Genomic DNA, 14,217 nt, shown 5'->3' with positions numbered 1-14,217 from the left:
TCAAGCAAGGGCTTAACTGGCCTCCTCAGTACAAAGGGCCACTTGATTCTGTGAAAAAATTCCTGAGGAGCTTTGCTAAACAGCCTCAGCCTCTGATCCAGCATCTGTCCATCTTCCTGTGCTAGAAGTGCCTAAGAAAACTACATCTCCCAGGAAATGCATCTGCAGAGCCTCTCCCAGCTCTTATTAAATCACAGTCATTACGGTTGGAAAAGACCTCGAAGTCCAACCATTAACCCATCATTGCCAAGGCCACAACTAAGCCATGTCCTGAAGCACCACATCCACAGGGATTTTTATCACTTCCAGGGTAGGCAATTCCTGTGAGAGATCTCAGGCAGAGCTGTGGAGAACCTCTGACACCTTTTCTGCCTAGGAGAGCCCCTCTAACAGTGCCAGGTCTCCTCCCTGCCAGCCCCACTGCTCCGCTGCCATGCCCTGGCCTGGAACTCGCATGTCTGACATTGTTTTTCCAACTATTTTTCAGGTTGTCCTTACCAGACCTATTGTGGTGTTTTCCTGTTTACCTCGGCAGGCCTCTGTTGTGTTTAAGCAGTGTAGTTAAGTCAGGAAATTCTACACCTAATACTCAGTAATTTCCCTTTGCTGACCCAGTTACCCTTAGCACTGTGTGAAATCGCTGCCCTTCAGCTGCCTGTTGCAATCACACCGGTAACGTGACCAGTTTCACTGCAGGGGGAGAGGCAAACCTTCCATGCCTGAGTGTTAAACTATCCCTGGAGCCTGAGCTGCTCTGGAGAGCCCTGCTGCAGCTCTGGGGCTGTGCTCTCCTCCTCTGCCCCATCCTTCTCCTCCCTCACCTTTGAGACCTTGCACTTTGCACTGGGACACGTTGGGCTCTGCTGCCGAGGGTCATCTTTGGCAGAGGAGGGGAAACTGGGAGCTGGGACAGTTTTGCTTTAAACCCTTGTGCCAAGGCTTGCCAGGGCTCGGTGGTGTGATGGGAGGAGGATCTGGGAGGAAGCATGACTCTACCCTGGGCTCTGACTTCTCCACCTGCAGGGAAAACCAAATTGTTTTCATAGGAGTGTTGCCTGAAGGCTTTGAGCCTCTTTTTTTTCTAACCCTTCACTGTGGCTAATACCCATTAAAAAAAAAAAAAAAAAAAAAAAGGTGTAAATTTAACATTTCAAAACCTAACAGATATCCAGTATTCTACCCTTAAAAGCATTTCACGATCAAGATTAGAATCATCAGTCCATCTTGATGGTTTTAATATGTGGTCGAGAAGTTACTCATCTTACACTGGCATCCAGTCACGTCATTCCCCATAATCTTTCTCTTGTTTTTTTAGCCTTGTTGTTCATAATTTCCTTTCCAAGTTGTTTCTTTATTTGAAATGCCATTTATATTTTGTTGCCTTCTTTTTTTTTTTTTTTCCAGCACATCTTACATCTTTGTTTTTGTTTTGTTTTTAATCTTATTTCTGGCGTTTTCCATCGCTCTGTGGCCACGATTGTGGATGTGTTTTGGTTTTTGCCTGCCTTGCTGTTCTCTCGCTGCACTCCCTAGATCCCTGTTGCACAGTCCTCTGTCATGGATGACATTGAGGAGTGGCTCAGTACCGACTTGGTGAGACTCTTTATATTTTCATTTTTCACTTGCATGGGTAACTTTCAATGCATTGCTGAGTTCCTGGTACTTCTCATAGTGGGAAGCAGTGAAACTTCCCAAGCAGAGAGTTTGGTTCCCTTTGAAGGGGATATCTAAGCAGAAGTCAGGGTTGTGTTCAGCAATTCAATCAAAACACTTTTTTCTGAACTGTTTTATTTTCCCTTCTCCATGTGAAGATCACAGAATAGCATGTGTTCCAGAAAACATGGTATTCTGATCCTCAAATAGGAAAGCATTAAATATGGGCTGAATTTTTCTGCACCAGACTTTAAAGTTCATGTTTAAAGCTGCATTATTTAGACAGGATCTAAGTTCATGCTTATGTTGAGGCATGCTTTTAAGAGATGCTGGATCAGGGCTTAGTTTCCTTTCAAATCAAGATGTCTTTGTTAAACTGGCAGGCAGTCTTGACATGTTTCATAATAGTAACAATAAAAATTTATAACAGTTTCTATTCAATGTTTATAACTTTCTCCTAAGTGATTATTGTCTGGTAATTATTAAACAAACAAACAAAAAGCAGAACTAAAAGTAGCTTTGCCTTCACCCTGGAGTTTGTTTTGCTGTTCCAACACACATTTGGTTTAAGCAGGATACAACTAGTACACATTTATTCTGTTTTGTTTTTTTTTCAATGTAAGCATATGACTCAAATCAACCAAATGCATTTTGGGGGGTAAGCGGTGGGTTGTGTTCACACTGTTCTTTTAAACATGGTTTTAGTGAACTGAACTTGTGGTCACCATATCCCCGAGGATCATCTCCTTCCATTCTTCCAGCTTCAGGCAGAAAACTCCCAACTCCTTAGGGTCTCCCCCAGCCCCTTGCTGCTGCCTGCTCAACTCCCAGCTGGGAGCTCTGGGATTCAGCTGGAAGCAGAGCTGCAGGCACGCTCTGGCACGTCAGCCCTGTGCTCTGGCACTGGAGGAGCTGGTTGTACTGGAGGGAAGAAAATCCTCCAGCTCTCCAGAGGTGCCTGAAGTGCTTAAACAGATTCTGGGTTCACTGTTTGATTTTGACAGACTTGACTGGCTGTCTCTGAAATGTCACTGGGTTCCAGCTGCAGGTAGGCTTGTCAGGCCTGGGTACAGGAGTCACTTTTAAATTTAATTACAAACTGGCCTCATTTTGTTAAAGAAATACAGTAAATGTAGCATGTCCACTCTGCTTAACCAATAAACTTTTATCTTTGCTGTTTAAATTAATTTAGAGGGAGAGAAGATCTGATGGAGGGATATGGAGGTAGCTCTGTGCATCTGTCATCCCCAGCACAGACTTGCTCAAAAGGAACAAGCAGAGAAGTGTCCTGGAAATGCCTGAGCAAGCCTGGGGATGTTCCTGGGTCCCCATCCCAACCCTATGTGGGTGCAGCAGAGAGATCCCTGTGAAAATTTGGACTGGATTTTTGTTTTTCACTCTGGGTCCCCTCCTCATTGTTTTGTTAACAGTTCATTTTAATTCTCTACTTCCCAGCTGAGGAAGCTGCAGGTTAGGTTAGATAACTGTTATTTCCTTACCCTTTTTAGGGTACACTGAGACAAACAGCAGCTCTGCCTGTGAAGAGGCTGCTGTGTGAACCTTTGGAAACCTCAGTGCAGTAAGAAGCCAGGAGATTCTCAGGCTCTAAATAAAGTGAGGCCAGTCAGTATGTCCCCACTCCTGGTAGAGAAGCCAAGTAAAGACAAATACTTCACTTTTTCAAAGCCATTTTGACATTAGGTTTTCAACCAGTGTTTTTACCATCTTAAACATCCTGATAGATTGACAAGGATGCCTGTCCCTGGACTTTTGATATCATTATTTGAAATGCACATAATGCACAAACTGGTGGAAATGCAGTGACCCTGTGGCATTCCCAGCCTTTGATTCTGATGGACAAACACTAACTGCTGTCAGTATCCTTCATCCAGCTCACCCTGGTCTTGTCTTTGTACAGCATGGGCACAGGAAAGCTGCTGTATTTTTGTATAAAACCTAAAACGAACTCTCACAGGAGGAATGTTGACCCCAAACAATTTTGCACGTGTCCTTTGTCAGCTAAAAATGCATTTTACTTGAAGACACAATGCAAACCACAGTCCTGACTTTTTTAAGGACTGTGTGACAAAAAAGATGCCATCTGGTACAGTGCGTGTGTGACTCATACAGCTCAGATTTGGACCAGAATTACTGTCTGAAGGGGAAACAGCACCGGACTGACTTTCAGATCCATCAGAAAAAAGCTTAGCTATCCACCAGCAGTCTTCAGAAGCACCTCAGTGCTCGTCCTCCTGCTCTGCAGCACAGTGAAATGTCAGTCCCCACTGGCCTCCCAACGTGGGAGCCGTGTGATTTCCCCAGGTCTCCCTGCTCCAATGGTTAATATGTGGAAACAAGTGGTGGAAAGTGTCCAGTTGTATTAAAGGTGGAGGGGATGACAGGGAAGGGGAAGCACTGCCTCTGCTCATATGCCTTTTTGTTCCCATTGCAGAAAGGCAACGAACTGGAAGAAGGAGTGACCAGTGAAGGTAAGTAGAGATGCCCATGGCCATGAGCCATTCTCAGGTTAGTGCTCAGGTGGAATTTGCTTTGCTCCCTGCTGAGATGCTGCCTTCTCCCAGCCTGATGTTCCCCAGCAAATGCTTCCATGCTCAGAAAGGCGGGAGAGCATTTCACAGCAAAAGGTTCATATTTATGGTGCGGGGAGCCCTCCTGGCTGTAAGTGCTTCCCTGCCATCTTCCTTGGCTGTGGCCTGTGTTTGTGCCAGCAGGAATGTGTCCCCAAGCTGCTCAGCTCTTTGGAATGATGTTTCCCTGGTTCTGTCACAGCCGGTGGCATAGTGTGGGTTTGATTCCAGCTGCTGCCTGAGCTCGGGTGTCTCCAAGGACGGCTGTACCCTTTCCCGAGGAAGTCAGGCTGTACCAGTAATTGTGCCTGCAAACACAGCCCGACAGGATGCCAGGCCCTGGAATTTCAGCCCCTGACAACCTCTGTCCCTGGGGCCAAACCCACGGTCCCCATTCTTACTTGTCTTCCTTCTGTTTTTGCATTGCAGAGTTTGACAAATTTTTAGAAGAGCGAGCCAAAGCGGCGGAGATGGTTCCCAATCTGCCATCCCCTCCCCTGGAAGCCCCTACCCCTCCGACAAATCCTGCCGGCAGGAAAAAGCAGGAGCGCTCGGAGGACGCCCTCTTTGCACTGTGAAGGTGGCGCGGAGCCGCCCTCCCCGCCCCTGTGCTCCGCCGGCGAGTGTCGCCGCACGGCCACTTTGTCCTCCCACAGTCCTTGGCTAACAACGAACTCCCGTCCCCTCTCATTCCATAGTTTGCTTCTCCTTCTCTCTCTCTCCCCAAATGATCCACCCCCACGAGCTGACTCTTTCTATTTAAATCCGACACTATTCCTGCCAGACCACGATTCTCCAGCACTCGCTTAATCCCCTCCTTCCTGTCCCAGCTGCACAAAACCAGCTCTTGATGCTGAAAACCCCTTCAGAATGCGCGACTACGTCACATTGGGCTGAAACAAAAGCCCAGGGGGGAGAGAGCAGCCTTGCCCTTCAATTTATGTAGGGATCATCCTCTTCTGTAGGCAGGTCCTGCCAAGTAGACGGCTCTGTCAATCAGCATGTAATTGACTGAGCTGGAATGTTCAGGGGGAGTGTGTCTTTATTTTTAGATAAAATGTTAATGTATTGGCTTTCGTGTTGGATTCGACAGCAAGGAACAACTGTTCCCCTTTCAACATGTGCTTCACAAGTTAAAATCCTTTACTCTCCCACTCACACATCTCCTGGTACCATATGGTGGTCGCTTTTCCCCATTTTCTGTGGCGTTTCATTTCTAAATCTCACAGGGTATTTTTTTGCCTTGTGTTTTATCTGGGCTTGCTCTAATTTGAAGCGGTCTCTTGGCCATGTCCAGTAGCTCTGGCAGTTGATAAGAATGGAAAATGCTGGGCTAAATGGTTGCTGTAATGATGGCACAGGAAGCACCTTGCTCTTTGGGAGACCGTTCTCACACGGTCTCCTGTGAATTCTCCTGGTGTGTTTGCCTTTTAAAATAGCTTGGTTATTTTCTCCTTACCTTAGACTCCTTCTCTGATGACTGTAGACCTAGCTCTGCATTTGGTGTAAACATCCATGCAGATGGATGGGACTTGCTCATGGATTGGGTGTGAACTGAGCTTCCTGGATTCCCTGCCATGTCTGGTAGGATAGACATGCTGGTTCTTGGGGGTAGGGATGAGGAAAAGAGGCAAACCTCAGAGCTTTGTATGGAGCACTGAGGGAGATGGTTACCATGGAGGGATTAGCTGTGCCAGCCTGTGCTGGAGGTGAAATTCCTCATTTCCTTCCAGTTTTAGGCCTGAGAAAGTGTTGAAATGATTGTGACCATGCTATTTGTAATTTTTGGAATGTCCTTTGATCCCTCTGCCCTTCATTAACTCCTGGCTCCTGCGGGGCTGCAGTCTCTGTGCAAACAAGCATATTCCCTTGCTTGCCAGAGGCATGGCCAGGATTCCTGCTCCTCAGGGGCTGCCAGAAGGGATTCTAGCATGTGTGCCTGCCTTGCTGGGCTGACAGGCAGAGCTGGAGCAGGCAGCTCCAGCCATCACCACATCCCCCAGCGTGTTCCTTGGGAGGAAGCCAGTGGCACAGGATAGCAGGATCAAAGAGAGAGCTGAGCAGTGCATGGCAGGAGAATCTCCCATCCTGACAGAGAGGCACTTTATCAGCTAAACATCCGTGCAGGCAGCAGACTCTGGCCCCTCTTCCTCAGGGTGTTCCTTGGCTTAGGCAACCTCCTTCTGACCTGACATGTCTGAGCTTCCCAGGATGCTGATGTGTGTCAAGCTCTCTTGAAAGTTGTTCTAGGCCAAGTGATAGAAGCTTTTATCTGAGCATAGCATTTTATCAGCCCATACCATACTCTCTGAAGACCAGCCCCTTTGGGACGTTGTGACACACAAAGCCTGCTACCAAATGCCTGATTGCAGTGCTGATGGACTTTGGCAGCGGACACATTAATCTTTGAAGGGAAACATTGTTTGGTGCAGGATTTCCAGGCCGTCTCAGGTCAGGTTTCACTCTGTGCTCTCCTTGCTCATCGTCTCCTCTCTCCTACCCTGCCTGTAGCCTCTTCCAGGATCCCTCCATATGTAGCTGGGCTCAGGCAGGGCTGTCCTGCCACCCCTCTGCACTGATGTGACACCTAATCACTGCTCTGTGTAGCACAGCTTACAAATAGACAGGGAAAACCAGTTTAAGGATGGAGATAACTTGAGAATCAAGCTTTTCTCCTCACTTGCTGGCCCTCTCTCCAGTTGAAGCCCTTCTGTGTGGGTCTGCAGAGGCTTTCTCCCATTGCATCTTCTCCGTGGCCAATGGAACAGTCTGCCTTGGCTGCACTGCACACCCCTCACTGCTCAATGCAAGGTGAGCCCAATGCTCAGGGATTGGCACTGCCAGCTTGCTGCAACATGTCAGATGTGGCCACCAGCTCCCAGAAACATGAGGAAACTTCTGTGGCAATGCTGATTTGATTTCAGATGGCATCTGGTGATCGCCTGAGCAGTCTCGCCAGCACAGAATGAATTGCTGATATTCCTGTCATTGCAGAAAGCTCCGTGGGTGTTTTAAGTGTATATTTTCTCTTCTAAATCCTTGAAACACATTGACCCTGTAAATAGCCACATCAGTTGATTCTAAGCATGTTAATCCAGCTTCCCTGCCAAGCCAGAGGAGATAATCGCATTGCTCAGGCATGGGGATGCTGTCAGATGGTGCAGAGTGGCACAGATGTCACTGTCACCAAGCCCCCGCAGCGTCCCACTGCTGCAGCTGTGCTGGCCCTTCATCCCCCACCCCTCAGCCAAAAGGTGCTGGGGAAATGTGCTTTTAATGCTTTTTTCTGTCACACTAAACCTGTCCTGGGACCTCCAAGGCGTTGCTTTAGGGAGACTCTGGTCTCTTTCTGGAAGATTCTGCAGAGCTGTCAGTGATTGCTCTCTCCAGCTGGGAGGAAAAGAGGTGGAATGAGAAGGCTGGGGCTGGGAGGAAAATACAAACCGTTGGCAGAGCTCAGAGGGCTCTTTTGGTGTATGCAGCCCCAGGCAACCTGTGGTCCCTGCTGACACTCCACATTATCCTCTGGAAAGCCGTGGCACTGCTTGCAGGGAGTGGCAGGTGCCACCAGCAAGAGTGGTGGCTTTGCTGGAAGTAGGGTAGCTCCCAGGAGATATCCTCCTTGGGAGGAAATGTACTTTTAGAAAGACCTGGGATGGATCTGGAGCCCAAATCCACCACACTTGTCTCTCAGGGCTGGAAGGACCAAAGGGAACGGAGTGTGGCAGAGCAGGTGGTTTAGCACAAACCTTCTTTAACAAATACAAGAGCTACGCTAGAGCCTCCCAAATGTCCTGTATCAGGATCTCTCATCTTCCCTGTCCTCTTGTGCTCTGCTGAAAACTGGAGTGGTGGGAACTGTTTGAGGGAAAGGGGAGGGGTTTTCCACTTCAGGAGACCAACTTCTCAATTTTTCCTTCCTCTGCTTTCACTCTTAAGTGCTTCCTCTGTGCAAGTGGGCAGAGGACTCGAGTGGCTCCGACGCTTGCGGGAACAGGGATGGAGCTGCAGCCTGATCCACTTTCCATAAAAAATAACATCCCAGTGCTTTCTAGGCATATTAGGAATCACAGCTTGATACTCAATGACACTAAATTATTCTCGGGGTCCTTTGTAAGTTCTAATCGCGCCCTATTCTAGGTTAAAATATTTATTTTTGTCTATATATTTTCTTTCCAGTGTGTTTTTTAACCTCTTCTGTTAACTCTTCATGTGCTGAGATGTAAGGAATCAATGGTTTCTATTTAAATATATCCTTCAGGGTTTGATTTTTTTAAAAATTGTTCTGTGTAGATTTCAGCCGCATCTTCGGCAGATGTCATAGGTAACGATGTGCTGTACAGACATTTAGGGTGTTTAGGGTGTAGGTAAGGCTCATAGGAGAACTGCTCATAAAAACGTAGCACGGTGTCTTAAAGGGAACAGCATAAACGCTGAGACTGGTCCATACTGGGACCCTCACGTAGCCTCCAACATACCTTTTCCCTTCTGATTAACACAGCCTCCATCTCTGGGATGTGCTGATCAAACCAGCTCTGTCATCCCCAGGGCTGGTCTTGCACCTCCAAGCTGAAGGATTTTTTTTAGTGAGGATTTCTGTTTGTATGACTTAATTCAGCTTTTTTTGATGGGATACATTGGCTGTTTCCACTTTGAAATGGAGGACTGGGAGCAGGCTGTGGTGGCGAGATGTTTCCCTCCAGTGGTGGAAGAACAGATCCGGGCCATTGTTTCAGGTCCAGGGCAGGGGTGATGGTCCCTCCATGTAGGAGCTCCTGGCCAGCACAGGCTGTCCCTGCTCCTCTGTTCCCTGCTCTCCTGATGTCACCTACAGGGACAGGATGTTCAACCCAGGAGAGCAAACAAGATGGATTTCCAACACTGTTCCGTCTGATGAGTTGTTGAGTCTCCTGTGGCTGCTGGGAGCCCTGGAGTGGGAACTGCTTGTGCTATCTCCATCCCTGTCCATCCCCGTCCAGCTCCGTCATTGTTTACCTCCTCAGGGCTGACCACAAGCCTTGCAGAGCCTCCCCTGGAAAAAACCAGCTCAGAACAGTTATTTTTTATGGAAACAGTGAAGCAGTGAGTGGATTTAGAGCTGTGTTGGAGGTAACCCTTCTGCTGCTGTGGGCTCCCACCAGTCAAGGAGACGAGGTGCCCACACACGCCTTCCACCCATCCATCCCAAACCGCAGCCTCAGGAGCAGGCTGTGCCTGCCTGCTCCAGCCCCAGGTTCCTCACATCTCCTCCTCACCTGGAGACAGGTGAGGCTGTTGTATCACAAGAGCCTTGAGCAGCACCAAGCTCTGGTGCTGATTCTCTTTAGCCCATGGCAAACCCACTACTCCAAAATTCCCACCCTGCTCCGTGTTTTTATGAGTACGAGCTCTTCGTTCCCTACATGTTCCTATGAGCTGTTGTTAACCCTACAAACGTAACCTGTGTAATAGCTTCTCTGTATATTACAGCTGTAGGCTTTCCAGATAAAAGTGGATAATATTTATTTACTGAAGATACTGGATATTTTTTTGTTTGGGAATGGGGTAGGGGGAGAAAGGGGACATAACTGTTTAAAGAGATTGACTATGTAAAGAGAAACAAAATACACAAAAAGCAGAGAAACCCAACACTAAAACATCGCTGTATTCAAGTAGAAAGTGTTTCCGTTAAGGACGAGACAACTGTATTAATCTGCCATTGTTTAACTTGCTCCAGAAATCATCTCCTTGGTTCCTGCATGTGAGATATTCCAATAAATACACTATTAGTGTGAGCTGGGGGTGCTATCGTCTGTCTCTCAGCTGGGGATTCTCTTGGCTCCACTGCCTGGCCTGGGCACAGGGAATGAGTGGGCACAGGGGGCATGTGCAGCCCTTGGGTACCCACCAGACACCCAAACTGGGAGTCATTTGTCTCCTCCAGGGGACAGAACCTGGGTATTCCCACTGGGAGAAGGCTTGTCACCAGCAGTTGCTCTTTTTGTCTTTGCATGGCCCGTGCTGTCCTCAGGGCTGTGTTGCCAGTGCTGCTAAATTTGTGTTCCCCTAAACTCTGGCACAGCTTTTGAAGGTGGCATCAGGCAGACGCATGGGTGACAACCTGAGTGCTCGGTGGGACACCTGCCCACCTGGCAGGGCTTAACTGATAGTCCTTGGAGGACAGCTGTGGGTCACCACCCTGGTGACCTAGAAAGTGGTGGGTGATGTTCCCAGCCCCTCCAAGGTCCGCTTTCCTGACTCATCAGCCAGGAATTTGTTCCAAAATCGCCATTATGATGGGCAGAGAAGGAAAAGCACCAGCTTAGGAACCCCAGAGAAGTGGCATTGGCCAAAACCAAACCAGTCTGGCAGAATGGTGCCCTCTGTTCTGCACGTGGGGAGCCACTCTGATTGTTTAAATCTGGGGAAGGGGGGTGTGGAATAGCTGGAAAGATGAGTTTCCCCTCCCTGTAGCTACACATTAGCATTTAACAGCCCTGCCCCAGCTTGTTTACCCTGCACTGATCATGTGCCTGGCTTGATGTCGGATACATTCAGGGAGGCTCCTGGCCTGGATCTGTTGGGAAAGGTGTGGAGCTGCTATTGCCCTGACAGGGCAGAATCACACAGAAAGCACCGGCTCAGAAATGTCCAGTGCTGTGCAGGAGGGGCTGTGGGAACGGGGATTGTGGCAGTGGGGGATCTGGGAGCAGGGACTCTGGGGGATGTGGGAGTGAGGGGCTGCTCCTTCCATGGGCTTCACCACATTGTCCTCTGCAGCCCCACAGTTTAGCTTGTGAGAGAAAGATCCCTCTAACCCCAAATTCTGCCTCCAACAGGGGCCATAGTGGGTGCAAAGGGAAGAGTGTAAGAGCAGGACAAGCACGTGGGGAGTTTTGTTTTTCCAATGTGTGCCCCTCCAGCCACTGGTGATCCATCTGCCCAAACTGAGCATGGCTTCCCCAGGTCTGTGAACCCTGATGGGATTCTCTTCTCGCAGTCTGCTCCCACAGTCACTGTACAAACTCCCAGCATGGGCTGGGGGCTTCCACACATCCCTGCCCTCCACCGCGGGCTGCCAAGCCCGGGCACAGAGCACGGCACCAAGCCCCATATGGGCAGAGCCTCGGGTGAGCTGAGTGTCACTGCTTTCTGGCATCGGGCAGCAGGTTTGGATGCCAGTGCAAATAGGAAATGACCACAGGTGCATTTACCTTTCCCCATTTCACCCGAGGGTAAATAAACTCAGAGCGGGGTCTGCACTGGAGTGCCACCAAACCTGGCTGTGCATCCCCAAGCTGTGGCTCAGGAAGGGACAGTTGGCAAAGCAGAGTTACACGCAGTAAAGGAGAGGCGAGGCTTTTGAATCCGTTTGCGACACAAATTAATGATTAACGCCACGCTCTGCCAGAGCAAAACAATCCCTGGGGCAGGCAGGATGCCAGAGGCTGGGAATGGAGCAAGGCACGCGGCTTCCAGCGCAGGGCTAAGGTGTGCTGGCAGGTGGGAAACACCCGGGGGCTCGCTTTGGGAGAGCCCAGCTGCCTGAGCGAGGGGGGCAGCAGGACGGGGGATGCTCCGTTTTGGGGCTGCCGCGTTCAGGCACAGCACATCCCGGAGCTGCGGCTGCCGCTCGGGGAGATGCTCCACAGCCTGAGCCCCGCGGAGCCGCACCAGCCTGCCCGGCCGGCTCGGTGGCCAGAGCCCAACCATCCCGGGGCCGGTTTGTTTTCTGTCTCATCCTGCGGTTTCCTCCCAGCCTGCGCTCAGGAAAACGTCTCAGCGACTCCGGAGCGACCACGTGGCCGGTCCGCCATCCCCGCAGGACTGACATGATGTAATCGCGGGCCCTGAGCCGTGATGTAGAATCACTCCACTCAGGGAAGCCGCGCTTATTGGCTGCGTGGCCCTGGTCCTACGGGCGGGGTTTTCCCTACTCCGCAACCCAGCGCACCCCCGGGAGCCCCACCCCGCGTGGAATCCATCGCCCGCTAAGCCGGCCCACGGAGCCGCCGCGCTGCTCCGTCCTTCCCCGGTGCCTGGAGGATGCTGCTGTTTGCTGGGGTGTCCTCCGGACCCCGGAGCAGGGACAGCATCACATCATGTGGGCTCTCGGCGTCCTCGGACCCTCAGGATCGGGATGGGGGAAAGGGACCTGGCCAAATCCAACTTTTGCACGCAGCTTGTGCAAAAATTAAGCGGTGTTTACGTGTGTTATTTCCCCCTTCCATGTTTATGTGTGATTTTCCCCTTCTGTGTTTGTGTGGTTTTGTCCCTCTATATCCCTCCGGGAAGGCTGTGCCCCGGATCTTGCATAGGTTATTAAAGGTCTGTGACCCCCATGCTTGCACAAGGCTGCTCTAAATCCGTGGGGGCTACAGCACATGCATCTCCCCAGCCCTGGAATCCTGCCCTCTCCTCCCACAGCACATGGACTGCACCAAGGAAAGGCAAACACCACCGCCACGGAGCCTGCCTTCTCCCCAGTGACCCCAATAAAAACGGGGGGGAAAGCACACAGTTCCCTGCATGTCCCCTGGCAGGTCATGGATGTCCCGGCCATGTGATCCCTGTCCCCTCAGTGATGTTTGCTCTGTGTGAGGGATGTCCAAGAGGCTGATGCTGCTGATGTGTGGGTGACGCCGCCCCAGCTGCTGGCGCAGAGCTGAGCCAGGATTCCCTGGGCTCATCCCCAGCCCGGACACAGGGCAATGTCCCCAGATTGACAGGCTGGAGTGGGGTGAGGGTGCAGAGGGGACAAGCAGGGCTGTGCCAGCTCTGCTGCCCAGCTCTGTGTGGTGCCCAGTGAGCCCTGGGGTGCTTCATGCCACACAGGGGATCTCTGTATGGCAGAGGAGTGCCTGCTGTGGCACCATGTGAGAGCCAGTGAGGCCAAAGGGAAGTTTCTAAGGTGCAGACAGGTTTAATAAATTCCCAGGTAGCCTCAGATTGTGCTTGGTGGCACAGAAGAGGAGAGGGCAAACTACCAGAGAGCTGATGTTGCAGCACATTTTCTTGTTCTAAATGAATCCCAGCAGCAGGATGGGATGGAGCTCTGCAGAGCACGGGCCTGGCATTTTTCTGGCACGAGTCTCCCACATTGAGATCTCGGCAGCAGCCACAGCACTGATCCCAATGGCACCAGCATTTTTCCTGGATCCCACAACAGATGGCCCCCAGGAGGATGCATGGGCTCAGCTGGGGCTCACAGAGCAGCATTGGTGTGTCCCCAACCCAGGGAGATGAGAGCTTCTCCCACGCTGGGCCATGCCATGGGTGGGCAGCACAGGTGGGACATGCTCTGAAGGCTGGAGCTGGGGCAGGGAAGGCTCAGGGCCCTTGAGAGGGCTGGTTCAGCGGCCCAACCTCACCCTGGCACGTGGCCTCCACGAGCTGCAGAGGCTTCTGCAGCCACGGCCACCACCTGCCCACAGCGGCCCTCCCACCTGCTCCCTTCATGCCTGGGGTGTAAACAGACCCGGTGTTTAAAGCCCAGCCCAGGGATTTGGTGCTTGTCCCCAGAGCTGGGTTCCTGTCCCCAGAGCTGGGTTCCTGTCCCCAGAGCTGGGTTCCTGTCCCCAGGAGTGAATGACGTCCCCAGGGATCGATGATTTTCCTGGGCTCAGTGTCTGTTCCCAGGGCTCAGTGCCCATCCTCTGGGGTCAGTGACATCCCCAGGGGTCGGTGACATCCCCAGGGCTTGGTGACATCCCCAGGAGTCGGTGACATCCCCTGAGGACTGTGTCCTGCTCAGGGGTTGCGCTTCTCCCTGCTCAGTCAGTCGCTGGTGCACCAGGTCCCTATCCAGTGCCCTGGGATCCCTGCCCGCTGTCGGGGGATCCCGGCCCGGTGTCCCCGAGGGTCTTAGCCCGGTGCCCCGGAGGGTCCCCGCTCGGTCCGCCGGGGGTCCCGGTGCGGCGGGGCGGCGCGGAGAGGCGGCGTGGGGCGGGCCGCGGCGGCGGACCCGCCTCCATCCATCCCGCCCGCCCTCCCCGCC

General features: G+C 51.4%; 1 protein-coding gene across 3 annotated transcripts in view; it reads left to right on the top strand.

The window, feature by feature from the left end:
- The window catches only part of TOM1L2 (target of myb1 like 2 membrane trafficking protein), a 56,723-nt gene extending 46,708 nt beyond the window's left edge, over positions 1-10,015 (top strand). For 2 of the 3 annotated variants that reach the window (XM_066329821.1, XM_066329820.1), the window contains 3 exons: positions 1,534-1,593; positions 4,106-4,142; positions 4,671-10,015. In XM_066329821.1, the coding sequence (XP_066185918.1) occupies positions 1,534-1,593; positions 4,106-4,142; positions 4,671-4,819 (246 nt within the window). In that variant the 3' untranslated portion in view covers positions 4,820-10,015. The remainder of the gene's footprint in view (positions 1-1,533; positions 1,594-4,105; positions 4,143-4,670) is intronic. The other variant, XM_066329822.1, reaches the window with a different exon arrangement.
- Positions 10,016-14,217: the final 4,202 nt, after the last annotated feature.

The sequence above is a fragment of the Sylvia atricapilla genome, chromosome 15 (genome assembly GCF_009819655.1).
Source record: "Sylvia atricapilla isolate bSylAtr1 chromosome 15, bSylAtr1.pri, whole genome shotgun sequence".
Taxonomy (NCBI): domain Eukaryota; kingdom Metazoa; phylum Chordata; class Aves; order Passeriformes; family Sylviidae; genus Sylvia; species Sylvia atricapilla.
Note: the sequence above shows the minus strand (reverse complement) of the source record. Positions and strands in the feature narration are given on the sequence as shown.